This window comes from Ochotona princeps, chromosome 9 (assembly GCF_030435755.1).
Source record: "Ochotona princeps isolate mOchPri1 chromosome 9, mOchPri1.hap1, whole genome shotgun sequence".
NCBI lineage: Eukaryota > Metazoa > Chordata > Mammalia > Lagomorpha > Ochotonidae > Ochotona > Ochotona princeps.
The window spans coordinates 58,583,305-58,610,253 of NC_080840.1; the positions used below are offsets into that span (position 1 = coordinate 58,583,305).

At 46.1% G+C, this 26,949-nt stretch overlaps 1 protein-coding gene across 11 annotated transcripts in view; it reads right to left on the reverse strand.

The window, feature by feature from the left end:
* Positions 1-16,120, reverse strand: part of STAU2 (staufen double-stranded RNA binding protein 2) — a 294,210-nt gene extending 278,090 nt beyond the window's left edge. For 3 of the 11 annotated variants that reach the window (XM_058668739.1, XM_058668734.1, XM_058668741.1), the window contains exons 1-2: positions 15,994-16,080; positions 4,470-4,535 (exon numbers count right to left, since the gene is read on the reverse strand). Coding sequence is in view for 4 of the 11 variants with exons in the window: in XM_058668740.1 (XP_058524723.1) it covers positions 4,470-4,487 (18 nt within the window). In the remaining 7 variants the exon portion in view is untranslated. Of the gene's footprint in view, positions 1-4,469; positions 4,536-15,402; positions 15,426-15,644; positions 15,733-15,993 lie in introns of those variants that run through there. The other 8 variants (XM_058668740.1, XM_058668735.1, XM_058668730.1 and 5 more) reach the window with 7 other exon arrangements.
* Between the last annotated feature and the right edge of the window lie 10,829 nt (positions 16,121-26,949).

A 26,949-nucleotide genomic window follows, 5' to 3' on the forward strand; every position in this document is an offset into this window, starting at 1 on the left:
CCATTCCAAAACCAGGAGCCAGGAACTTCTTTCAGATCTCCCACATAGGTGCCAGGGCACAAGCACTATAGCTGTCCCCTGCTGCTTTCCAAAGCACATTAGCAAGAAGATGGACTGGAAGTGAAGCAACTGGGACCCAAAATGGCACTAAAGTGATGGTCCTATTAAAATTCTCTTTAAAGAACAAAAATTAAACTATCATAAGATCCAACAACCCTACTTGTAAACATAAACATTATCTTTTTAAGAGATTTTTTAAAATAATGATTAAAATAGTACCTTTGAAAATTCTCAAGATATATGATCTAAATAATATCATTTACAAGTAAAAGGGAAAAGATGAGAGTGGGCATATGTAGATAACTCACAAAAAGGCAAATCACAAAATAAACAAGTAACAAATGCAAACAAAAAATAGCAGTCTTCTTGTCAGACAGACTGCAAAGGTTGAAAATTTGTCAATGAAGCAGGGAAACAAGTATTCCCTCATACTTCTATTAGAAGCAATTTCATATTTTTTCATTTAGACATCAACTATTTTTTAAAATCCAGATGTCCCTTTATCAGTTTTATTTCTTGTAAGCATCAGAAAATGATTGTAAAAGTAAGTTTGTAATAAAATTCACTGTGGTACTAACTGCAATATAAAGATCTGTCCAACAATAAGGCTTGGTTAAATCATATTTAGTACTTCCAAACTAAAAGTTATTATTAGCTCATTTTGAAATATTATATATTATATAAACCCAGTTTCAAAAATAACATACATTCACATAATAACAAACCTGTACAGAAAAAAAATCTAGAAGTATACACCCCAAAATGTTAGCACTGATTATCTCTGCAAAAAGAATAGTGGAATTTTTGCGATCTTTTTTTCTTTTTGTTTATCTGAACCTAATCTTTCCATTAAGTAGGGCTGAAAAGAGCCATTATCATAACAGACCTTGAAATAGTCCCAAAACCCATTGAAATAATCAGAGAGAAGTTGTATCAAACAAAAGACCAAACAACTTAGAACACAATAGCCTAGTTATAATTAATTTCAGGAACACATATGGAAAAAGCTGCTAACACCAGAAAAATGTACAGTAATTCATGAATCTTCAGAAAACAAAAGAATTCCCAAATTAAAATTCAGCACTAATCCTAGAGACAGTGTTCAAAATCACTTAGGAAAAAAAAAAATCTCATGATTTTCTCACCTAGCTTTAAAACACTCCCTGTCATGAGAAAGCAGTCAAAAGACAACAGAAGATAAAAACCACTCTCAAGTTTAACTGTGACAAAGTCTACAGCTTCTAGGATTTCAAATTCTGCTAACTTTTCCCCTCTGACTTGAACATTATGGGTGATTAAATTTAAAAGCAGCTAGCCAGAAGGGGTCCTTAAATGATTCTAGAAATACAAGCTTTATTTCTGTACCTGCATACAATTTCTAGCAAAGCCAAGGGAATAGGCTCATGTGGAACATTGCCTAAGAACTGTGTGCAAATGACCTGCTAATAACTAGCCAACAAATTGTCATTAGAATTTATCTATAGGGCCCGGTGGCGTGGCCTAGCGGCTAAAGTCCTCGCCTTGAACGCACCGGGATCCCATATGGGCGCCGGTTCTAATCCCGGCAGCTCCACTTCCCATCAAGCTCCCTGCTTGTGGCCTGGGAAGGCAGTTGAGGACGGCCCAATGCATTGGGACACTGCACCCGTGTGGGAGACCCGGAAGAGGTTCCAGGTTCCCAGCTTCAGATCGGCACACACTGGCCCGTTGTGGCTCACTTGGGGAGTGAAACATTGGACAGAAGATCTTCCTCTCTGTCTCTCCTCCTCTCTGTATATCTGACTTTGTAATAAACTGAATAAATCTTTAAAAAAAAAAAAGAATTTATCTATAAACTACAGGTTTTTTGTGTGTATGAAGTTGGCTAGTATCAAATAAAAAAAATCTCCATCTCTCTTCAATAGAATATGAAACAAATATTTCTATTAGTACCCAAATAATTAATGGAAGGTATCCACATAAACTCATTTTGTGGCAACTTTACACCTGTTACAGTTTGAGAGCCAAGTCTCATAAAGCACCTCTGATGCTTCCAGTGGGATCCGAGAACACCTATGAGGGCACAGGAAACATGAAGCACAGGACAGTTTAAGATTCCTGTAAGCCGGGGCCCGGCAGCATAGCCTAGCGGCTAAAGTCCTCGCCTTGAAAGCCCCGGGATCCCATATGGGCGCCGGTTCTAATCCCGGCAGCTCCACTTCCCATCCAGCTCCCTGCTTGTGGCCAGGGAAAGCAGTTGAGGACGGCCCAATGCATTGGGACACTGCACCCGTGTGGGAGACCCAGAAGAGGTTCCGGGTTCCCAGCTTCGGATTGGTGCGCACTGTCCCGTTGTGGCTCACTTGGGGAGTGAATCATCAGATGGAAGATCTTCCTCTCTGTCTCTCCTCCTCTCTGTACATCTGACTTTGTGATAAAATAAATAAATCTTAAAAAAAAAAAAAGATTCCTGTAAGCCTATATTAGTCATATCCCTTATGATGGCAATTTTTGATGCATAGGGAAGTCTCCTAGTATGGAGAAAAAAATCAGAGAATAACCTTACTTAAAAGAGATTTCAGGTCAATGATATTTGGGTACCACAAACATCATATAGTATCAAAGCACAGTTTTATGGTTACCATCCCAAAAACGCAGATTTCCTGGCTTTAAAAACACTCTACCTCATGGTGTCCCTGCAGAGTTGTGTGTCTTCATGCAGCACATTTTCTAACAAGGGAGATGGACATTACACACAACCACCCTGTGGTGTCCATTTAGGATTGTTCCAAGGCCCCTAATGGTACCAGAATCCATGGACATTCAAGTCTTTCATAAAACTACACAGTATTTGCATATAACCTGCAAATATTCTTTCATATACTTTGAATTACCTCTACATTACTTAGAACACTTACTAAAATGTGAATTTTATGTAAATACTTGTTACAGAGTCTGGTTCTATGGTAAAGCACATTAAGCAGCCTCTTGGGACACCAGCATCCCATGTGGGAATGCTGACTGAAGTCCCAGTTGCTCCACCTCCAATCCGGCTTCCTGCTAACGCGCCCAGGAAGGCGGCAGGAGACATACCAAGTACTTGGGCCCTTGCCACCCACAGGGAGGCAAGCATGGAATGAATGCCTTCTGGCTCTGGCCTGACCCAGACCTGTTATGGCCACTAGGCAGCAAACCAAGAGATGGAAGATCTCCTAACATTTCATGACTCATATCTCTAGCTCTTTCTCTCTCTCACACCCTACCCTTCAAATAAATAAATAAGTAAGTCTCAGAAAAACAGTTGTTACTCTGCATTATTTAGAAAATCATAGCAAGAAAAAAGTCTGTGCATGCTCAGTACAGACACTTTTTCAAAATATTTCTAATTCACGGTTAGTTGAATCCACACAGTTACACAGGAACCACTGTACTCATAACTACATATGTGACCATAACTGTGAATGGCATGATATCATGAAATAAAAGGGCAAGGAGCTATAAGTACATGTGCTGTTCCCAGAGTCAAGTTAAGAACAAGGTAGAAGAGAGATTCAGGCACAGCTGATCAGCACAGAGCCTCTGCAGCCAGAACAATCTTGCCCAGCTAGGAGCTGGAAGTCCAGCGTCACTTAAGCGCTCAGGTTAGTCCTTAGGTACACATTAAGTGTGAGATACACAGAGACATCCAAGTTAAGAGGCTACATGAGTCCAAAGATTAAAAAAAGGGGCATACCAGCAATAAAGCTAGAAGTCACTGTTCAGAGGTAGCTAGTGGTGCACAGAAACTGGAGATCTCTCAGTTAAGGTGAGCAGAACTATTGTCAAAGGGGCAGAGGGAACAGGTGGGCAGGATTACTTTCTCAAATTAACAGAAAACCATTCTAATTACTTTCTTGCTTTGCCATCAAAAGAAATGAAGTATTTTCTAAGATCACAGTCATGATACAACATCTTACTTATTCAGAAAAGGTCTAATTAAACTATAAGGTTCTTGGGGAAATACCATGACATAAGAAAAATACATCTTTCAACGAGTCTGAGGTATTATACTCTACAGTTTATTTGGCAGTGCCCTAGAAAAGCAATATTTTTGGAACACACTGATACAAGTACTTCGCAAAGTCTGTCACTACAAGTGCTTTGAATCTGAAGCACTGCCACCTACTGAAGCTGTATCACAATCATCAGCCTTCTGAAAATACCAAGTCTTGGGAGGATGTGCATCAAACAGACAAAGAACTCAGTTATCAACTTTTAGGACTATCACTGCAGTTGTTAATCTGCCCTGCACAGATTTCCACTGATGACACAGTATGTAGCTACTCTATAGCAGGGATCAGGTTATGCTTATGAAACGCTGAATTAAAATGTTACACAATTTATAGCCAAAGTACCATGACAGCAAGAGACATGCTTTAACACAAACTCACCTGATTTATTTGAAGCATGTTAATACAATAGTGACTAAACTGCTATATCCTTCACGACTCCAAAAACTGGAAAAGAAAAAAGAAAGTTCAAGTCAGTCGGTAATCTCAACAATAGGCATTTTAAACACATGCCTTGATCAAAATCAAAATAAGACAGAGTGGATCCAGAATGTCATAGAACTTCCTATGAGGATGATCACATCTTCTATTCGCACCATTCAACACAGTAACCACCAGAAAATGTGGATGCTAAACATTTGCAGTATGACTTGGTGCCAACTAAGACAGAAAACATCAAATTTTCTTTAAGGTTAACTTAAATTGGCACATGTGGCTAGTGGCTACAGTAAATCTACATAAGTTACCAAACCAGTTCCCTCTAGATCTGGAGTTCTAAGACAATTTCAGCAAAAATGAAACTTAAAAACAAATCCATGGGCCCGGCGGCGTGGCCCAGTGGCTAAAGTCCTCGCCTCGAACGCCCTGGGATCCCATATGGGCGCCGGTTCTAATCCCGGCAGCTCCACTTCCCATCCAGCTCCCTGCTTGTGGCCTGGGAAAGCAGTTGAGGACGGCCCAAACCTTTGGGACACTGCACCCGTGTGGGAGACCTGGAAGAGTTTCCTGGTTCCCGGCTTCGGATTGGCGCGCACCAGCCCGTTGCGGCTCACTTGGGGAGTGAAACATCGGATGGAAGATCTTCCTCTCTGTCTCTCCTCCTCTATGTATATCTGGCTTTCCAATAATAATAAATCTTAAAAAAAAAATCCACAAGTTTCAGCTTAACATTTAATGTACACTCCCCTTGTTCAAGTCATGTTTTAAACGGCTTTGTTCCCACTTTCCACATAAGTTAATCTTACAAAACATGAAACACAGAACCAGCATTGCAGCATAAAGAGTAAAAATGTCACCGGCCTACTGTAACCGCTGGCAGGCACAATAGACAAAGCTGAAGATATGCTGCACAGGGGGGATGAGGGAAACATCCTAAAACCAAGCCACTGCAACCACCTGCACAGTTGAGAGTCAGGACTAAGGAGCCCAAAGATCCAGAGCACTGGAGAACCCCAGGTCAAGCCACAGCATTCCCCGTCAGGGGGAGGCCCACCAGTGGCTTTTTGCATCATTAAGCAGTATGCCTTTTCATATCATGATGGCCTCACACACATCAGGATCTCCAGTCTCACAGACAAGAACCTATGGGTATATGATCTGGCCCTGATGCACATACTGCGTGACTAGACCACATACATTACTGACTTCTATGCAAAGACACCAACAGCATCTCGGAGTAATGATGAAGATGCAGGGGACATTACCATTGGCATTGAACGGAAGTTTTCCAGGTCATGAGAGGGATTTATTAGTTGATACAGAAAGAGTTCTAAGGGCCAGTGCCTTGGTATAGTAGGCCAAGCCTCTCCCTGAGGTACTGGCAGCCCATATGGGTATTAGTTCCAAGTACCACCTGCTCCACTTCCCATCTAGCACCCTGCTTATCACCTAGGAAAGCAGCAGCTTAGGATGGCTCAAGCCTGGGGTTCCAGCACCCAGGTGAGAGACCTGAACGAAGTGCATGGATCCCGCCTTCAGATCAGCTTAGCTACAGCCACTGTGGTCACTTAAGGAGTAAATGAGCAGATGGAAGACTGAGTGTCTGTGTGTGTTCTTCTCTTTGTAAATCTGCTTTTCCAATAAGAGAGAGAGAGAGAGAGAGAAAGAAGGAAAAGAGGGAGGGAGGGACAGAGACTAACCACTATGTGAGAGAACCAGGTCTGGGGTACAGATTCTGTGGGAGATATGTAAGCTCATCCCTGTGGAACTGCAAATATCTGCTGGTTTGCTCAAGAGCTGGAGGTAGTGATGGGCTGAGCTAGGCATGACCATGGAACCCCCAGACACTCATGCATACTGGGGCTGCGAACAGGCCAGGTCGGTCCAGGTTGAAACACCCACACACACACCCAAAAATAGGGTGTAGGGTGAACCGAACCAAAACTAAGCAGGAGCCAGAATGGAGTGTGGGCCATGCTGGGCTAGGTTATCACCTAATGGTTTTACATGAAAGCCAGGGATGGGGGTAGGCTGGGACAGGCTAGGTTGCAGTATCTGATGGCAAAGGCCAAGATGATGGATGGGCTATGCCAAGCCACTTAAAGGAAAACCACTGGCACATGCAAGATCTGTGACTGGGAGCTGGCCTGGTCAGGGAGCTGAAAGGGACACACCAGCAGGGTTGTGATCCCCACTGCTGAGCACAATGGTGAGAATGCGGGTGGCAAATGGGGCTGGATACGACTGCAGTATACTATGGCATAGTGTGGACCCGGAGCATGCCCAGCTGGTCTAGGCTCCAGCACACACTGGTGCTCGTGAGGGTATAGGACAGGCTAGGCTAGGTCTAAGCAACCATTGGACCACGTGTATGGGGATGGACCAGGTGTACCTGAGCTGTACCACCCAATAGTAAGAGCCAGAATAGGTGTTGGGCGATCAGGCAAGGCCACTGTCCCAGCCAGGACAGTATGTGGGGCAAGTTAGGGTGGGGCAAGCACCCACTAGTGTGCACAAGATCTAGCACTGGGAGGAGACCTGACAGAGAAGCTTGGGAAACTTCTCTCTCAGGATGCAGTCCCTGCAAGTGAGTGTAAGAACCAAGACTGGGAGAAGCCCAGAGTAGGCCAGTTTACAGTACATGTGTGTGTGGGTCACGTTAGGGGTGGAGCAGCCTGGGCCAGTTCATAACACTCCTAGCTCCTGGCTCCTGGCTTCACATCAGCTCAGCTCCACTTGGGGAGTTAATCATCACAGGGAAGATCTTCCTCTCTGTCTCTCTTCCTCTCTGTATATCTGACTTTCCAATAAAGATAAATAAATCTTAGGAAAAAAAAGGGGGGGCCCGGCGGCATGGCCTAGCAGCTAAAGTCCTCGCCTTGAATGCCCCGGGATCCCATATGGGCGCCGGTTCTAATCCTGGCAGCTCCACTTCCCATCCAGCTCCCTGCTTGTGGCCTGGGAAAGCAGTCGAGGACGGCCCAATGCATTGGGACTCTGCACCCATGTGGGAGACCTGGAAGAGGTTCCTGGTTCCTGGCTTCGGATCGGCACGCACCGGCCCGTTGTGGCTCACTTGGGGAGTGAATCATCAGATGGAAGATCTTCCTCTCTGACTCTCCTCTATGTGTATCTGACATGGTAATAAAATAAATAAATCTTTAAAAAAAAAAAAAAAAAGATGGGCCATGCCACACAGGGCCACGGCACCCACCAGCACATGTAAGACCCAGGTCAGGGGGCCAGACCAGTAGGAGGCCAGCAGGAGCTCCCCTGCTAGGTCACTGCTCCCACTGGTGTGCGTAGTAAGTGGGACTGGGGGCATATCAGGCTAGACAGGGCTATAACACCTACTGGCCTGTATGTAAGCTGGATTAGAGGGACAGACAGCCTGGGCTAAGTGACTATACCCACTAGGGCATGCACGGGCCAAAGCAGGCTGGTTGGGCTTGCTGAAGCATGAGCTGGTAAGCTCTTGGAATGGTAGCAGGACCTGTCAAGCTAGACTGCAAAACCACTTAATCATCATCAAAAATAAAAACTTTATTTTTAAAAAATAGAATTTTTTAAAATAATAATAATATTTTTAAAAGAAGTCATAATCCTGTCTTGTATTTTTGGGCTTACTTCTTTCTGGGCTGATGCTATCCCCTTGTTTGTGTTTATTGACTGTCACAGGTTAAGTCGCTTCTTCCTTAATTTAGAAAGATGCCAAACAAGGGGCCAGCAAACCCAAATTTGTAAACAAATATGAAGATCTTATAATCAATATAAATTAAACAGATGTTGATCTACAGAGCAACAACACAGTCTTAATACACAGGCAATAGACTAAGCTCCATCGTTTGTGCAAAAAACTGTCAAGTATTGAATTTCTCCTCAGAGGCAAGGAATCTTTAAATATACACATACAGAAACATGCACACACACCATTTTCTCAATATGACTAGCCAGAATCCATTCAAAATGATATTGAATGTGTCTATATGTTTCTTACAATGCTGTCCTCAGCTCCTGTAATAATATTTTGTTTCTTTCCTAGTTATTTTCACTTCTCCTAAGGAAAACCATACCAGGCCCAAGTAACAGTAAATCCAAATGTTAATCCAATCTCTTCAGGATCTTTAGCCAAATTAAGAATCGTTGAATTGTTTTTCTTTTTTAAAAAAGATTCATTTATTTATTTATTTATTTACTTATTTATTTATTGGAAGATATACAGAGTGGAGGAAAGACTGAGAGGAAGGTCTTTCATACGATGATTCACTCCCCAAGCGGCTGCAAACGGCTACAGCTGAGCCAATCCGAAGCCAGGAGCCTGGATTCTCTTCCAGGTCTCCCACACGGGTGCAGGGTCCCAAGGCTTTGGGCCGTCCTCGACTGCTTTCCCAGGCCACAAGCAGGGAGCTGGATGGGAAGCAGGGCCGCCAGGACATAAACCAGTGCCCATATAGGATTCTGGCACATTCAAAGCGAGGACTTCAGCTGCTAGGCTACCACACCGGGCCTCAATTTTTTCTTTTTGTTTATCATTCAAAATGAAATTAAGTTCTTATGGGCAGTCTTTCACACACAAAATAGAGAAGAAATACTGAGACCCCCTACCAAGATCAGACTAGAAAGTTTTGAGTAGCACCTTCTTTTATTTGCTCAGAGGAAAATCATATGTCATATTGTGAGCCTCCCTTTGGAGGGACCCATATGGCAAAGAATGGAGTGAAGCCTCTGGACAACAGCCAGTAAAAATTGAGGCCATCAGTCTAATGGCTCCAAGGAGCAGAACTCTGCCAAGAGCCATGTGAATGAGGCCAAAGGCACAACTTTTACCGAGCAAGCTTTCTGATGTGACTGCAACCTTTTAAGCAAACTTGACCCACAGGAACCCAACTAAACTGCACCCAATTTTCTAACCAGAGAAAAAATAAATTGTCATGCAACCATAAGACAATCCTGTTCAACTCTTAAATATAATACTCCTTTGGTACTTTAAGTATTAATAGACAAAAATTTTTTAAAGGCCAAAAAAAAGCAATGGTCTACTCAACATGAATGAGCAAAGAGTAATATTAGAATTTGAAAGTAGAAAACTGTGAAACATTTACACTTTTTTTAAAGACTTATTTTTATTTTTATTTTTATTGGATAGGCAGATTTACAGAGAGGAGGAGAAACAGAGAGATCTTCCAACCATGGTTCACTCCCCAAGTGGCTGCAATGGCCGGAGCTAAGCCCATTTGAAGCCAGGAGCTTCTTCCAGGTTTTCTGTGTGAATGCAGGGTCCCAAGGCTTTGGGCCATCCTCGACTGACTTACCAGGCCACAAGCAGGGAGCTGGATGGGAAGCAAGGCTGCTGGGATTAGAACCAGTCAGTGGCCATATGGGATACAGGCATGTGCAAGGCGAGGACTTTAGCCATTAGGCTATCACACCAAGCCCAACATTTTCATTTTTAATTGCAAAACTGTAGTCATCAAAAACTGTAGCTTTGGTGGCTTTAGTTGGGGTGTTGTGGCACTGCTGTGAGTCAGCCGACACTCAGGATATCCCTAAGCCATGTTGGAGTGCCTTATTCCCAATCCATCTTTCAACTAACAGGCATTCTGGGAGCAGTAGAAGGCAGCTCAAGTACTTGAACCCCTACCACCTAAACGAGACTCAAATGGATTTCCAGGCTTCTGGCTGCAGTCTAACCCAACCCTAGCTAATACAAGCATTTAGGGATTGAACTACAAAATAGACTATCTGTGTGGTGTTGGGGTGTATGTGTGTCTGTCTGTATCTTTCAAACAAAAATAAAATTATTTAAAAATGTACTGGAAACAAAATTACAAACCCAATTTTTTAAATTGAAAACAATTCAGTTAGAAAGTAAAATGTAAATAAGCCACTAAACATTTCTCAGCACTGTTCCTTACTTTTTATAATTTAGTACTGTTCATACAGCATTCACCATCTCTGCAAAATATCACTTTGTTTTTATTTCGCATAAGCCTCTTAAAGACAAGACCATTCATCCGCAGGCCTTTGCATATTTTTACAGCATCAAAGCCTGGTAGCACTGGGGCTGATTCCAAGAAGCAGGCACAGTAAGATAACAAGGGTACATTTCATGAAGTTCTAATTTTCTAATACACAAAAGATATTTATGAAGTAACAGAACTAAGAACAGCTATTCAGTTAAAATTAATCATACAATCTTAAATATTTTTACACTTTTTCTTCACAAGCACAAGGAGCTAAATAAATTAGAATACATCAAGCTAGAACATCTGTAAACAGCACTCCGGGAAGTAGCTGGATCGCATTCTGATTCTTTTTCTTCAGACAAGTTACAGATTTCCAGAAAACACAACTTGGGCAATTTAGAATGCCCACAGTGGCACATGTCTTTGGGACCTTGTTTCTAGTTTACAAAGAAGTGACCAGTAGACTAACCTGTATTTTTAAAAATCTGATGAGGTATCAAAATATTTCAGTAAAACACAGTTTCACATTATCTGAGGTTTCATAAAATCCACTCTCCCTCTTCTGCCAAGAGTTCCCAGCAACACCTTATTTCAATGACCAGTAAGTACATTTATTCAAATGTTCCAAAAGTATGTGATATCCAGCCAGCATATCAACACATGCACTTCTTGATCCCAAGCTACTAAAACCAGCAAAGCAGCTGATGGAGATCGATACTACAAAACGAGGACAACTTCTACTAACGACGAGTTAAAGGGCCATCCTGCAACTGCTAATACAACTAACCTACTGATAGATATTATATATTAGATTCTGCCCATCTGACAACTCAGAAGCTGTAGAGATTTTTCCTACATAATCTTTAACAATTAAGCACTGCTTTAGAAAAAGTATTACAGGTAGTGCTGGGCTAAAATCACCACCACCAAGAACCAGAATAGGTGTGGCAGGTTGAGCAAGACCACTGTTCTCACAAGGAAAGGAGATGAACAAAGCCAACCTGGGCCAACAACCCACTGGTGCGCACAAGAACTGCCACTGGGAGGAGACTCGATGCAAGAGCTTGGGAAACCCCTTCATTGGGATGCAGATCCTGCAGGAGAGCGCAAGAAGCAAGGCAAAGAGCAGCCCAGACCATGCCAGGTTACAGTACCTACTGGCATACATGTGGGTCAGGTCTGGGGACAGACCAGTCTGGGCCAGCACATACCCACTGGCACAGCTGAGACACAGGGCAGGAGGCAAGAGGTGCCAGATCAGGACGCAACAGCAGCCAGTACACATTAGGACTGGGTCAGCAAGTAGTCTGGGCTGGGATAGGCTGCAGCACCCACCAACACGAGCTGCAACAGGAGGCAGACCAGACTAGGCCAGGCGGCACAATAAGACTGTGGATGCTGAGGCGAGGCGAGGCGAGTCATGTCAGCCTGGGCCAAGCAGGGACCAGATTTGTGAATCCCAGGGACAGGGGATCTGACAGGGCTTGGGTAGCTTGGCTCAGGTCATGGGAGCCACATGTGTGGTGGGGTATGTGTACTGGCTGTGCAGCTGAGTCTTGAATCTAACCCTGCATTAGCTGGCACACACAATAATGAAGTCTGTGGTCACCCCAGGCATGTTTTCTTGGGTGACTTCCCAACTAGAACACTGGGCTCAAACCCTAGCCATAGTGAAAAATCATAAGATTTGTGGTACAACCTTGGAGATAAGGTATCAGGACTGGGTCTCCTAGACTAACCGTGCAGTGGACATCACGCTCAGATGCACACGGGGGACATGGCGCCCAGCTCACCTGGACTAGCAGAAAATGCTCAGTGCCTTACCAGAGGATGGAAGACACAACAGGTTGGACCACTCTCCTAGCCAAGCCTGGAAGCAAGTGTCTGGGTCTGTGGGTATACTACAGTAGACTTGGTCAGCCAACAGACCTTGGAAAGATTTTTTCAGCTCCAGTGCGATGAAGTCAATGATGTGTCAGAACTATCAAAACCACTCAAGCATCATCCTCAGAACATTCTTCCCCATATCCAGGTCTCTAAAGTGTCATCAAATGACTGTCCTCCCCCCAGATGCCAATGTAGTTTGACAGCAAGGAGTGGCTTCCTCCCTTGGCCACCCCTATGGCCCCAGGAAAGAAAAGGAAAAACATTACTGAAACATCTGTCCCACCCATCTTCCTCCATCCCTCACCCTCCCCGCTCCTGCCCCTAATCAGAGACCCAGATGGGCGTGCACCCCTCTCAACCATGTAAACATTAAAATTAAAATGAATTTTTTTAATATAGTTAATCTCGGCTTTTAAAAGACATTCAAGACTCTGTCACTTCCAGCATCCTTTATTTTTTTTAAAGATTTATTTGAAAGGCAGAATGATAGAAAAGAAGAAATACAGAAAGAAAGCTATCCCATCCTCTGCTGCATTGCCCAACAGGCCAGAGCAGCTGGGACGAGGTCAGCTGCAGCCAGGACCCAGCAGCTCCATTCCGGTCTCCCACACGGTGGCAGAGGCCCAGGCAGCTCAGGTCATCGTTCACAACTTTCCCAAGCACATTAACAGGGAGTTCCAATTACTAAGTTCTAAAACTAAGACGTTCAGAAGCAGTGCAACTAGGATTGAGCAGCCAGTCTGATTGGGATACTGATGTCGCAGGCCATGACCAACTCCTCTAATATTTTCGTGAATCCCTAAAACACACAGAGGATCTCTATGTGACTGGTCATATTGTGCATGTCTCAAGCTACAAAATACAATCTGTTAACAGAAAACTCAGTTTTGCCGTCTACATTTTCCATCTTTATTATGACCTGTACACAGATATCCAGCACTCAAACTTTACTAAAGATTATATAAATGAGGAATGGGGCCAGCACCCTGGGATGGCACGCTAGGCCTCTGTCTGCAGCACTGGCTGCAGGATCCATCACCATGTGGATACTGCTCCACTTCTGATCCAGGTCCCTGCTTGTGACCTAAGAAAGGAGAGAGGGTGGCTCAAATCCTTGGGCCCCTGCACCCATATGGGAGACCCAGCGGAGTTTTCTGGCTTCAGATAGGCTCAGCTCCAGTTGTTGTGGTCATCTGGGGAGTGAATGAGTAAATCAGGAAAAATGAAAAAAAAAAAAAAAAAAAAAGCATTTTGGCCAGCCACATCTTTAGTGCTTAAACAGTAAAATCACCTAGCTTCTCTTACTTACTTGTTTAAAACCTTAACAGCTCTGATTTGTAATATTCTTAATTTTTAAAATTTGTACATTTGGAAAGCCCAAATAGATTTCTACCATCCACTGATTCACTCCCCAAACAGCTAGGGCTGGGTCAGGTCAAGCCAAGGGCCTGGATCTCACTCCAGCTCTCCCATGTGGGAACCAAGTCTTAAGCCATCACCTGCTGCCTCCCAGGGAGCACACTAAGGAGAAGCTGCAATCAGAGAGAAGCCTACAATCTGACATTGCATGCAGGTGTCTTCACCACTGTGCCGAACGCCCACCGCCCACCACTACGCTCTTTCTTGAAAAGCAGACCAACTTCATTCCAGGCAAGCCGAGTAAGCTCAAATGTAAATTTTACACCACATTCCATGCTGACGATTTGGGGAGCAAATAACTATGGCATGTAAGTTACCCTTCAATCGTCCAACAGTGGACCAATGAAAACTAAGTAAATCGATAACAAGTGAATAAAGGCGACAAGAATTTCTTTGGGTTATTCTATCAGCTTGAAATGAAATGATTTCAAATAAAAAATTAAAATTCTGAAATCACCTGGATTATACAGTAAATTTCACAAATAGGAAAACCTGCTTTTAAAGGAGACAGAGTGAGAGCTGAGGAAGTATGCACACAGCCTACCAACTAATCATCACTTAGTAAACTTCAAACTACATAAGTAGGCAGTGAAATGAGGCAATGGTGACTTCAGCTGAAACCAAAGCATAGCAAAAGAAGCACAAAAAAAAAAACCACATGCACCACAAAGCTTGGCATAAGTGCTTCACAAATCTAATACAGGCCTGCGGCAAAGTGCAGCCAATCTACAATTCAAGTGTTACGTGATACCTCTGGTTTACTCTAAAACAACACTGAAAAACCTGCTTTATTGCAATACAGCCAAGATGCACGCCTGGGTTCTGAAGGTTTTATTAAGTGCGATTTTTTTTTTCCACTGCAGCACAATTCACAATTGTGTCTTTGCGTTATCTCACGAAAGCAAAGCTAGGTTAGAAATACAGTGCTAGGGAAATGTTGCCATCTTTTCTTGTACTGCCTGCCCATCACAATTCTGACTTTAAATGGTTATACTCTGGTTCTACCCTGTAATCATGCAAGAGAAGGCCCGTATACTCAGAAAAACTTCACCAGAATTACCAAGTCAGGCATCACATACTGAATATTGAAGCTTTTCAATCAACAGTAAAATACATTTAAAAGATCGTTTCCACCCTTTCTGCAAGATCCACCACTTTGAAACACCCTTTACCAAATACCAGGCAGGTCCACCCTTCTCTACCCAAGTAGTTTAATTTTTTTTTTTATGAAAGGCGGGGTACACCACGACAAATGCGGTCCCCTTTCAAAGGAAATCAATCTCAAATGCAAAACGCCACACACACTTCCAGGGGCTTTCAGAACCCCCGCGGCCATTAGGCCCTGCCCCCTGCGCAGGAATCCCAGCTCCACGCCCTCCACGACCACCTCTGCGGAACACTCCCCCTCGGCGCAGCCCCCCGAACAGCCCAAGTCCCTGGCCTCGCAGGGTGCGTTCTGTAACCGAGCCCAAGTCCCTTCGCCCCGGCAAGGTCACCGCTGCCAACTACCCCTTTAAGCCGAGCCATCACGGTAGTAGTTGGTGAGAGCCACAGCTAGAACTTGCCTGTCATAGGATATATTTTGTCCCCTCGGCCCCACCTACCTTCCCCATTCCGGCGAGTTACGTCTTTACCACTTGCCCATTCTACAGAAATAGCCGGCCCGCCCAGCCCCGCCGCCCCGCCTCCGGCGCCCCCAGGCCCACTGCCCGCACACCCCAGGGCCTCCCTCTCCCACACAGCCGCTGGACTCGTCGTCCCCTCTTCCGGCGAGTCCCACCCACCGCGATCCCGAGACCCCCTGACACACGCACACGCGCGCACACACACACACACACACACGCACCCTCCTGCCGGCCCACCAGGGCACCCCATGGGGCCAGGCTCTTCGCATTCCTCTCGGTTCCTCCCCTCAGGACACCTGTGTCGTCCCACCCCCTGCACACACACACACCCGCCCCCCATCCCTCCGCCTCCTCCCCGGCACCCAGCCCCCTACACCTCCCCTCTCCCCTGGCCCGAGAGAGCCCCAGGAGGGAGGGATGGCGCGGGGGAGAGGAGGCCGCCGAGGGGGCCGCTCTGGTCGGGGTTCGCAGCGCCGCGGACCTGCAGGGCTCCTCAGCGCCCTCTGCCTCCTCCGCCGACGGGGCGGAAGTCAGGGCCTCCCGCGCGCCCCCCCACCAGAGGGTATTTACCTCCTCGCCAGGCACACTTAGCAGACGGCTCCAACATTGGCAAACGCTCCAGAGAACTGACCCCGCTCGGCCGCCGCCGCCGCCGCCGGCTTCCACCCCTCGGGCTCCCCGCCCCCCGCCTCCGCCCGCCTCCCCTGCGCTCCCGCCGCGCCCTCCCGGGCTCGCGCCGCGCGCCCCCGCCTGCGCAGCCGCTCCCGCGCCCGGCACGCGCGCGCGCCCGCCCTCCGCCCCGCCTCCCGCCCGAGCGCGGCCATTGTTGGCGCCGTAGCTCCCGCCCCCTGGCGGCCGCGCGGGCACCGGAACCTGTGCAAGCCCGGGCTGGAGAGGGCGGGGTGTGCGCACCCGTCCCAGGCCGCCTCTGGTCCTCCAGCCCGGCTCCTCACGGGGTCGGCGGCTAAGAGTGGGCCTGAGGTTGGCCCCTTGCACACCTGCAGTCGGCCACTTTCTCCCGCTCCAGCCTGGTCCTCTGCTGTCTCCAGACCCGGCTCGGGGCCTCGACTGCTGGCTCTTGCCTTCGCGGGCTCTCTGGTTGTGCCCCTCTGCTGTGTCGGGGACCAGTGACCACGCCGCGTCTGCTCCGGCCGCCGCTGTGCGACGCAGGGCTTAGCGGATCCTGCACCTTTCCACACTGGGGGAGGGGGCGGGAAAGGAGGTGAACTCAGTATCTCGCCCAGAAAATACGGGTGATCCGCATTCACCTGTTCTCACTTTGCGGCTATTTGGCCTGCGCCACCAAAACAATCAAATGAGAATGAGAACCATCTTATAGCGGTACCCTGGATCCCTGATTTTTGAGGCAAGGATGCCAGAAAACTAGAATTACTTTTTGGTTTGTCCTGTTTTTGAGGTTTTGACGTGGGATGCTTCCGTCCAGATAACTTTAACCGACTGAAAGAACCTTATCATCACGTTTAAAAATGTGGGAAAAAATCGAAAAATAAATCTAGAAATAGAGTAATATGTTTTCACCAATTTATTCATGTGCATTAATTCCTGGATTCTTTCTCAGTATCTCTTATCTGCCCGGGAAACGTCTACCAAGCCGATAATTCTGTCTACACCTGGGCAGACAGTATAGAACAGTGATAGGAACCTCACTGCTTAGAGATCATGGTTGTAGCATAACTGGTAAAACCGCAATCCAAAGCCAGCATTCTGTGTGGGTACAGGTTGGACTGCCAAAAATCCACTCTTCATGCAGCTGCCTGCTAATGTGTCTCGAAAACGCAGAGGAAGATAGTGCAAGTGCTTAAGCTCCTGCTATCCACGTAGGGGACTGGGAAGAAACTCCTGGTTCCTGGCTTCTGCCTGGCTCAGTGCTGGCAGCCATTTGAGGAGTGAACCTGCCCATGGAAGATCTGTCTCTTTTATTTATTTAGAAGGCAGAGAGACAGAAGTCTCCAGTCTACTGGTTCACTTCCCTGTGGAGACCCGGGGCAGAAACTGGAAACCTGGAACCCACCTTAGCAGTAGCAGGGAACCCAGACTGAGGCCATGGTCTATGACCTCCCAGCGTGAGCAGAAACCAGAAGCAGGAAAGAATGCAGAGCCAACAACCCAGGCACCCCAAGCCCAGTCCTAACCACAGGGCCTCGTGGGTCATTCCTGTGACGTGGCAGAGTGCATGTGGCACCTGCCAGCAATGGCTACAACTACCTACCAGAGCTGGGCTGCGTTCCTCCCCCTATTCAGCCCTGGGGACTCCACAAAGTGTAACCTGGCACTCTCCCTAACTCTGCCCCACTCCATGATAAATGTCAAGCTGCTCAAGCCCAGCACCTGCTGCACATTCAGATTCTTGCTGAGGGTTTTTGAACAGCTGCTAGGAACCTTCACCTTGGCCCTCCCAAGAGCCAAGTTTTCACCTCTGTCCTTGCCTCAGGCCCTCCCCTCTCCCTTCAGTCATCTTCCCCTCATATAATAATAACTCATGTGCACAACACTGAACTACACCATGAAAATCAGAGCTACAGAAAGCGTGCTTTCATCCGCTGGTTGACTCCCCCAAATGGCCACACTGGCTGGGACTGGACCAGGCTGAAGCCAGGAGTGTGGAGCTTTTCCCAAACCTCCCACATGGGTGCAGGAGCCCAGGCAACTGGGCTACCTCCTGCTGCCCTCCAGGCACACCGGTAGCCTGCTGGATGGGAAGAGGACCAGCAGGGTCTTGAACTGGTGGTGCCTACCTGGGGTTCTGCTGTCACAGGTGGCAGCTTTACCTGTTAATACCACAATGTCAGCCCCAGAAACACTCTAACTAAGCTCATTAAATTGAATTTTAAAATTTATCACTGCTTTAACTTTTTTAAGATTATTATTATTTTTAAAGATTTATTTATTTTTATTACAAAGTCAGATATCCAGAGGGGAAGAGAGATAGAGAGGAAGATCTTCCGTCTAATGTTTCACTCCTCAAGTGAGCTGCAACGGCCGGTGCTGTGCCGATCCAAAGCCAGGAGCCAGGAACCCCTTCCGAGTCTCCCACGCGGGTGCAGGATCCCAAAGCTTTGGGCCGTCCTCGACTGCTTTCCCAGGCCACAAGCAGGGAGCTGGATGGGAAGTGGAGCTGCCGGGATTAGAACCGGCGCTCATATGGGATCCTGGCGTGCAAGGCGAGGACCTCAGCCGCTAGGCCACGCCGCCAGGCCCAGATTATTATTTTTCAATTATTTATTTGAAAAGTGAGCCACAGAGAGAAAGGGAGACACACAGAGATGTTCCATCTGCTGGTTCACTCCTCAGATAACAGCTGGGTCTGCACCAGGTCAAAACCAGGAGCCGGGACCTTCATCCAGCTCTTCCTCAGGACTTCAGACATCCTGGACACATCAGTAGGAAGGTGGATCAGAAGTGGAACAGGTGGGACTTCAACTAGCACTCTGAGATGAGATCTTGACATCACAAATGGAGCTTAATTACTCAAGAGGAAACTATTGTTCAGCTTGAATCATCACTCACCGTTACTTGAGGTAGACAGCATCAGTACCTCAAAACATATCTGAGAGACCTGGAAACCCACCCACGAATCCGTGATAACTTTAGGATTGATTTCAAAATAAAGCATTAGTATCAGGATTGAAAATCATGGCTGGACCCAGTGCAGAAGCCTAGTGGCTAATGTCCCTGCCTTGCATGCACCAGGATCCCATATGGGCTCCAGTTCGTGTCCCAGTGGCCCTTCTTCCCATCCAGCTCCCTCCTTATGGCCTAGGAAAGCAGTCAAGAACAGCCTAAAGCCTTAGGACCCCGCACCCATGTGGGAGACACGGAGAATATGAATTTCCAACAAGATCCCTAACACCTTGCTTGGAGAACCATTGCCCTAGAAATGTACCTTGAATCAAGGAAACCGGATAGATAGAGAGCAGCATTCAGCAACATTGCCTTCTTTCTTAGTCAATCAGCAGTCTTGTCCAGCCCTAACAGCATAGCTAGCAGTTAGACAAGAGGCTTACGTTTCCCTGGAGAACCTGGTTGTCTGCATACAGGATACAGTTTACTGACATCTGGACTTACTCAGCTACAATACTCCAACTTCTTCCACCTCATTGCCATGACGAATCTTCCGTGCCAGTAGGCAAAGTCCAAGTTCAGAGGCCTGAGGTCAGCTTTCATGCCTCCACATTCACGAAGACAGCATCTAAACAGGAAACACAAAGATTAAAAATGAAAAGGATTTAAAAAAAATAGGATTGGGGCCGGAATTCTGACCAAATGAGTTAACCCACCGCTGTGGTGCCAGCATCCCCTGAGGCACAGTTCAAACCCTGGCTACTTCGCTTGCAATTCAGCTCCCTTCTTACGGGCTGGAAGAGTGGCAGGTTCTTGGAAAGCTAGATGAAGCTCCCAGCTTTTGGCTTCAGGCTTCAGTCTAGTCCAGACACGACTGCTGTGGTCATTTGGGAAATGAACCAGTGGATGGAAGATCTTTCTATATATTTTTCCTTCTCTTCATAAATCTGTACTGAAAAATATCACAGAAATAAGAACAGAAAATTTCTCTAATCTGAAGGATATGCATTTCTAAGAAGCCAGGAAGTACTTCATGTGCTGAGAGATAAAGGACCCAGTTACAGGTGCATCATCAGGAAATTCAGGTCTTTGATGAATTAAAAAGAAAGATCCAAATGCTTCATGGAGACAACAAATCACACAACAAAGAATGAGGGGGGAAATCACTGTTTTCACCCCAGCTGTAGGCAACTGCCTGGGTTATTGGGACCTAGGCAAGCTTCACACTGTTGGGAGAAAAGCAGACAATAGCATTCTGGGCCTGGTTCATGTTAAATTTGTGTCAACTCTACCAGTGTGCCGGTACAGTTGCTTCCTCTTTTCTTTCTTCCTCTCTCTTCTTTTTCTTAAAGATATATAGGGAAGGTGGGTGTATGCCAGGTCAGGACACGCCACCCAATTCCCCAGATGCTCCATGCCACTCTGAGGTGCTATGGATCTACACATTGCCCAGGGAAGAAGGTCTAAGGATGTGATGGAGTGGGGTAAGCTAAGGGTAGGCTTGACAGGTGAGGAGTGACTTCTGGGGACTTCCATGAACTGGGTCACTGCACTACAGGTAGCCAAAGGAACTGAGGCTGAGTGGTTTAGAGGGGGAAACCAGAAGGCATGTATGGGTTAGGCCCAAGTATGTGCCCACCTGGGAGACCTGGGCTGGGCTGAGCAAAATTGCCTGCTGCCTGCCTGCTGGTACACGTGAAAGCTGGAGCTAGAGGGCATGCCTAACTGGGTAGGACATACTACCCATACAGGTGTAGGGCAAGGAGTGGGACACATCAAACTGGGCCACAGCATCCATCAAAACATAAGAAAACCAGATCTGAGGGGAAGATTCTTCAGGGAATTTGTGGCCTTAGCTCTGTGGAATTACAGCACCTACTGGTTTGTGTGAGAGCTGTGAGTGGTGACAGGCCAAGTCATGACAACTGTGGGAGCCAGGGCTGGGAGGAGGCAGCACCCACCGGCACATGCAAAGTACGAGACTGAGGACAGATCATACCTAGCAGGGCCACAGCTCCCTCCAGCATGCATGAGATCTGGAGCTGGGGAGCTGGCCTGATAGGGAAACATGGGGAACTCCCATGCTAGACCACAGTTCCCATTGGGGAGCACAGTAGCTAGGGCTGGGGTTAGGCCAGTCCAGGCAAACTTAAGCACTCGTCAACATTTGGTAGACTGGATCTTGGGTCAGGCTGGGCTGGGCCAAGGCACAGCACCTACTGGCACCATTGAAGCCAGAATAAAATGTGGGCTATGCCTGGCTGGGCTAGTCTGCAACACCCCTCCAGTGAGAGCTGAGATGCAGGCACATGCAAGATGCAGGACTAGGGAAGTGCCTGATAGGGGAATTTGGAGAACTTCCCATGCTAGGCTGCAACTCCAAGGTAAGTACAAGAGTCAAGCTAGGCATAGGCAGGCCAGGCAGGGATGCAGCACCTGTCAGCATATGTGTGGGTCAGGTCTCGGGCCCCAGACCAGGAGGAGGTAAGGATCTGTGCACTTGCAAGGATCAGAGGAGATGCAGCTGGTGTAAACCACAGCACCAGCTGGCAAGTGCTGGGACTGGGTACAAATCATTTCAGACTGGACTGTAGCAGCTCCTGAGAAGCACAAGATCTGGAGTTGGAGGTTGTCCTGGCAGGGGAATTGGGGTCACTCCCCTTTTAGGTTGCTCCCACCAGTGAGCATGAGAGCAAGGGCTGGGGGCTGGACAAGCTGGACAAGGTGGCAGCAGCCAACCAGCATACATTTAGGTCAAGTCTGGGGGATAGGTTAGGTAGGCTGAGCTAGGCCATAGCATCCATGGGTGTGTATGAGAGCTTGATGGGATGCAGGATGGGTCTGGTTAGAGCACAGCACAAGCCTGCATGTGCAAAAACCAGAGATAAGGGCAGGCCTGGTGGGGGTTATCAGGGATCACCCCAATAGGCTGTGGCACTGCTGGTGTGCCTGGAGACCAGGCCTATGGTGGGATGGGCAAGGCCACAGCACCCATTGGTTCATGTGAGACAGGGCTGGGAGCAGCACTGACTAGGTAGCTGCATCTACTAATGAGTACAATGGCTGGTGTGGCTGACAGATTGAACCTGAACCAGCACTAGCTGGTGCACACAAGAATCAAGTCAGAGGTCATCCCAGACAAGGTTTCTTGAAATACTACCAAACTAGATTGCTGAACTCAAATCCAGGCCACAGGGAAAATCATAAGATATGTGGTATAACCTTGGAGTATATGTGCCAGGACTGGGCCTCCTCAGTTGCTGATGCCTGTGCAGTGAATAGCATGCCCAGATGCACACAGGGGACATGACAGCCAGCTCATCTAGGCCAGTAGAGGATGTGGACTGCTTCATCAGATGATGGAAAGTAGAATAGGTTGGACCACTCTCCTGATAAAGCTTTGCAACATGTTCCTAGGTCTGTGGATGCACCAAGGTGGACTTGGTCAGCCAATAGACCTTGGAAAGATTTTCTAAATCTTGGTGCCATGAAATTGACAATAACCCAGAACTATCAAAACCACCAGGTAACATCCTTGGAACACTCTTCCCCACTTTGGGCTCTCTAAGGCATTATCCAATGACTATCTCCCATTCCCTGATGCTGATGTAGTTCAACAGCAAAGAGCATCTCTCCCCCATTCTGCACAGGAGAAAAAAAATAGAAGCATTTGTCCCACCCACCTTCCTCCATATTTCAATCCTTCCTACCCTAATCAGAGGCCCACATGGGCATGCATTCCTCTCCACTGTGTAAACCATATTAAAAATAAAATAAGAAATCTCAAAGATGACATCATTTTGTCAAAAAAGAAAAAAAAAAGCAAGGGCTGGTATCTCAAAATTAGTGGAGAAATACTTTTGAAATTTCCTAAGATTATCTCCAGCTTAGAATTCTACTCTTGGCAAAACTATTAGTCATCTGTAAGGGAAAAATATGTTTAAATGTCAAGATCTCAAAATTTGCCTCCCATGTCTTCTTTGTTATTCTACTTGGAGAATGAAAGAAAACGAATCAGCCAAAGCGAAGGCACCAGATGTAGTCAAAGGGACCTAACAGGTGACAGCCCGGGGGTTTCCCAGGGGGAAATCCCTGCACAGCTGCTGTGTGGCAGCCCAGAGAAGGAATTATCCACGGATAAATGGGACAGTGGGGGCCTCAGTTGAACAACTGCAAGAAAATATGGGTCTGATGTATAGTTTTGGAAGACTCTGTTATTCTTCTGTAAAATATTTAGTTCTGCGTTCTTGAACTGTAGAGCACCACTGAGGTCAGTCTTTGTTTAGCTACAAGACCTGTTCAGCCCACTATATTGTCAGCAAAAGGTGTAAGTCGCTTCTCAGGGGAAAAAAAAATTCTAAAGACCATCTGTGTAGTCTGCCACAGGCCCTTTCAGGTCCTTTTCCATCTTTCACAATTCCAGTAATATTCCAAATATTGCTGGTTAATATTCCTTCGCCTGGGTTCTGAAGTGAATATGCTTTGTAATCAAACTATCATAAACTTATATCAAGCAAACACACACATACCCAGACCTTTGCGCCTAAAAAGCAGTGGAAATCTGAAATCATTTGTTGCCACAACATGCTGTGACTCATAAATTATTGGAAACTCACTTACAACCGTGTTTCTTTGAAGATTTATTTATTTTTATTGCAAAGTCAGATATAGAGAGAGGAGGAGAGACAGGGAGGAAGATCTTCCCCCCGATGATTCACTCCCCAAGTGGCCGTCACGGCAGGAGCTGAGCCGATCGAAGCCAGGAGCTTCTTCCGAGTCTCCCACGCGGGTGCAGGGTCCCAAGGTTTTGAACCATCCTTGACTGCTTTTCCAGACCTCAAGTAAGGAGCAGGATGGGAAGTGGGGCCACTGGGACATGAACAGGCACCCATATGGGATTCTAGCGCGTGCAAGGCAAGGATTTTAGCCACTGGGCTATTGCACCAAGCCCTCTCTTACAAAGTTTTCACAATTTATTTATGTATTTGAAATAGAGAGAGAGAGAGAGAAAGAGAGAGAGAGAGAGAGAGAGAGAGAGAAAATACCTTCTGTTCACTGGTTTACTTCCCAAATGGCTGCAACATTCATGTCCAGGCCAAGCTGATGGGAAGAACCCAAGTATTTGGGCCATGACTTGGGCCATGATCTGCTGCTCTCATGTGCATTAACAGGAAGATGGCTCAAAAGCACGGAGCAACCAGGACTGGAGGCTGACACTCTGATATGGAAAGCTAGCATCTAAAGCAGCAACTTAACCACCTGGCTTGATGGTTCACAATGCCCATCTCATAATCAGATGTTTTTAAAAAAAAGAGCTATTTTATTTATTTGAAAGGGACAGAGAGACACAGAGAGTATCTTCCATCCACTGGTTCACTACCCCAAAGACAGAAACTTCCATCTAAGTTTCCCACGTGGGTGGCAGGAACACTTGCTACATCATCTGCCACCTGCACAGTGCATTAACCCACTGTGAGACAACACTGGCCCCTTGATAGACTATGATTACAGGAAAGTGACAAGACTACAGCAGAAGATGAATAAAATGGGATGAGACTTTTTAATATCGATTTTTTTATGCATGTTAGCAAGGAGAGAAGCATGTTGAAGGAACAGTAGCTAACATTCATGGACAAGTAACAGTAAGCGCCACGATAAGTTACAGCTCACTGCTTCTTTGGACAAATCCTAGAAAGTGAATAGAAACTGTTCCTTTCTCTTTTCAGTGTTTGGAAAAAATTTGCAAAGTACTGCAACTGCAGTTGCATACAGCCAGGAGCGAAAGGGCCAGGAGCTCAGCCACGGGGCTGCACAGCCAGGCCCAGCACATCCCTGCTGTTGCTTCATCTGCCTGGCTGCCTCTGACAGGGCTGGGCTCCGGGTCGGAGCCAATTCTAGTGAGGACCTAGTGGTATCTCACACTTGTGGTTATTTCCAACGAGGTTATAAAAACATATGATGTTGCTGTGTGTGTGTGCTTGACTTCCAAATAATACCACATTTTTGTGTATAGTTATGTCAAAATGTGTCACTATCCTGAACTTATAAGGTTATCTCCCAGAAGCAGAATTACAGTGGCTCTGATGGTCCTCATGCCATTTCATATTCTGTTGTCCTCTTTTTTCTTTTCCATTTTATTTTTAATTTTATGGTAAAATTACATAGGCTCTGGGATTTCCCCTACTCCCTCCCCAAATTAACTCCTTGCAACTTATTTCCCCCTTATTACTACAATAATATAGTTCCTCGTAAGCAGTCGTAAGTTTATCATTCTGTTATTTGTGTCCTGACATTGCAGGTACAGACAAGGGCAGACAGTCCAGCATCCTGCTGTCAAGATATATCAACCATTTTGCTGTCTTGTATGTATGTAGCAGTTTGCAAAGTTTATGAAGTTCACAGAAAAACAATAATTTTAAAAATGATTTATTTGTTAGCCAGAGAAACAGAGCGCAACAGACAGATGGACAAAGAGAGAGACAGAGAAAGAGAGAGAGAGGGAGAGAGAGACAGAGGAAGAGAGAGAGAGAGAGAGAGAGAGAGAGAGAGAGAGAGAGAGGATGCATTCCCTAGTACATTTTCCAAATGCCCACGTGTTAGGAATTCTGTTTAGGTTTCTGAAGTGGATGGTAGTCATTCCCTGCAGCCTCCAAACTGGAGTTGAGAGTAGAGCTGGGACTTGAACCTAGGCACTTTTGTGTAATACACAGGCATCCCAAGCAGTGTCTTAGCTGCCACATCAAACACTTACCCTGGACAATTATTCTTAAGACTATGATTTGAGGGTCCCGCACAATAACTAGTGACTAAATCCCCACCTTGGGCACCAGTTTGTATCCCAGATGCTCCACTTCCCATCCAGCTCCCTGCCTGTGGCCAGGGAAAGCAGTCAACGATGGTCCAAAGCCTTGGGACGCTGCACCCACGTGAGATACCCAGAGGAGGCTCCTGGCTTCTGGCTTCATATCAGCACAGCTCTGGCCATTGCGGCCACTTTAGGAGTGAATTAGCAGATGGAATATCTTTCTCTCTTTTTCTCCTTCTCTCCTTAAATCTGCCTTTCCAATGAAAGAAGTAAATGAATCTTTAAAAATATATATTGTGTAACTGGTCTGTTGATTTTTCTTTTGCAAAATTAATATTAATCTAGCAGATATGCTAAATTTCTTATTTTATGCTTTGAAATAATGATAAGCCATTTATTAAGAAGTAGTCCTAAAAACCAATGGTCAACATAAGAGGTTTGTAATATCTGGAGGCATTCTTTTTAAAAATGGGGCACAACATCTGAAAAATCAAGTGTCCAGGCGCTTCCTCTGATCACTCTCTGGTGGGCTGACATCTCAGTGATTTCTTCCCTAACGTGTGCAGGAGCACTTTCTCCTAAATACTTCACCCAGAGCCTGTGCATAACTTCATCATCACAGCAATATTTTTTTTTTAAAGATTCATTTTTATTTTTATTACAAAGTCAGATATACTGAGAGGAGGAGAGATAAAGAGGAAGTGGAGCTGCCGGGATTAGAACCAGCGGCCATATGGGATCAAGGCAAGGACCTTAGCCACTAGGCCACGCTGCCAAGCCCCATCACAGCAATATTTTGAGAATTTTTTCTAGTTCACATTTTAGCGCAGATCCTGTCATTTACTCAATTGTTTACAAAAAATGATTTGCAAAGAACAAAACAGTCCTCAAGCAACACACAGGGTAGTAACTACAGTGTAACTTTGTTTTATGAAAGCTCCGGCATTTAGCACACATTTACCAATCGATGCAATTCGATTACCATTCTATGCTTAAGTTATCTTACCCAAGTGTTAACAAAGAGTAGGAAAAAAATCGAAAATGCATTTAAATGAGCATCTTCGTAGGTTTAACTGAAGTGTTGAGTTATCACAACTCTAGTCCTTTGTCCTCGAATTGTTAGATTTTGGAAAGTAACT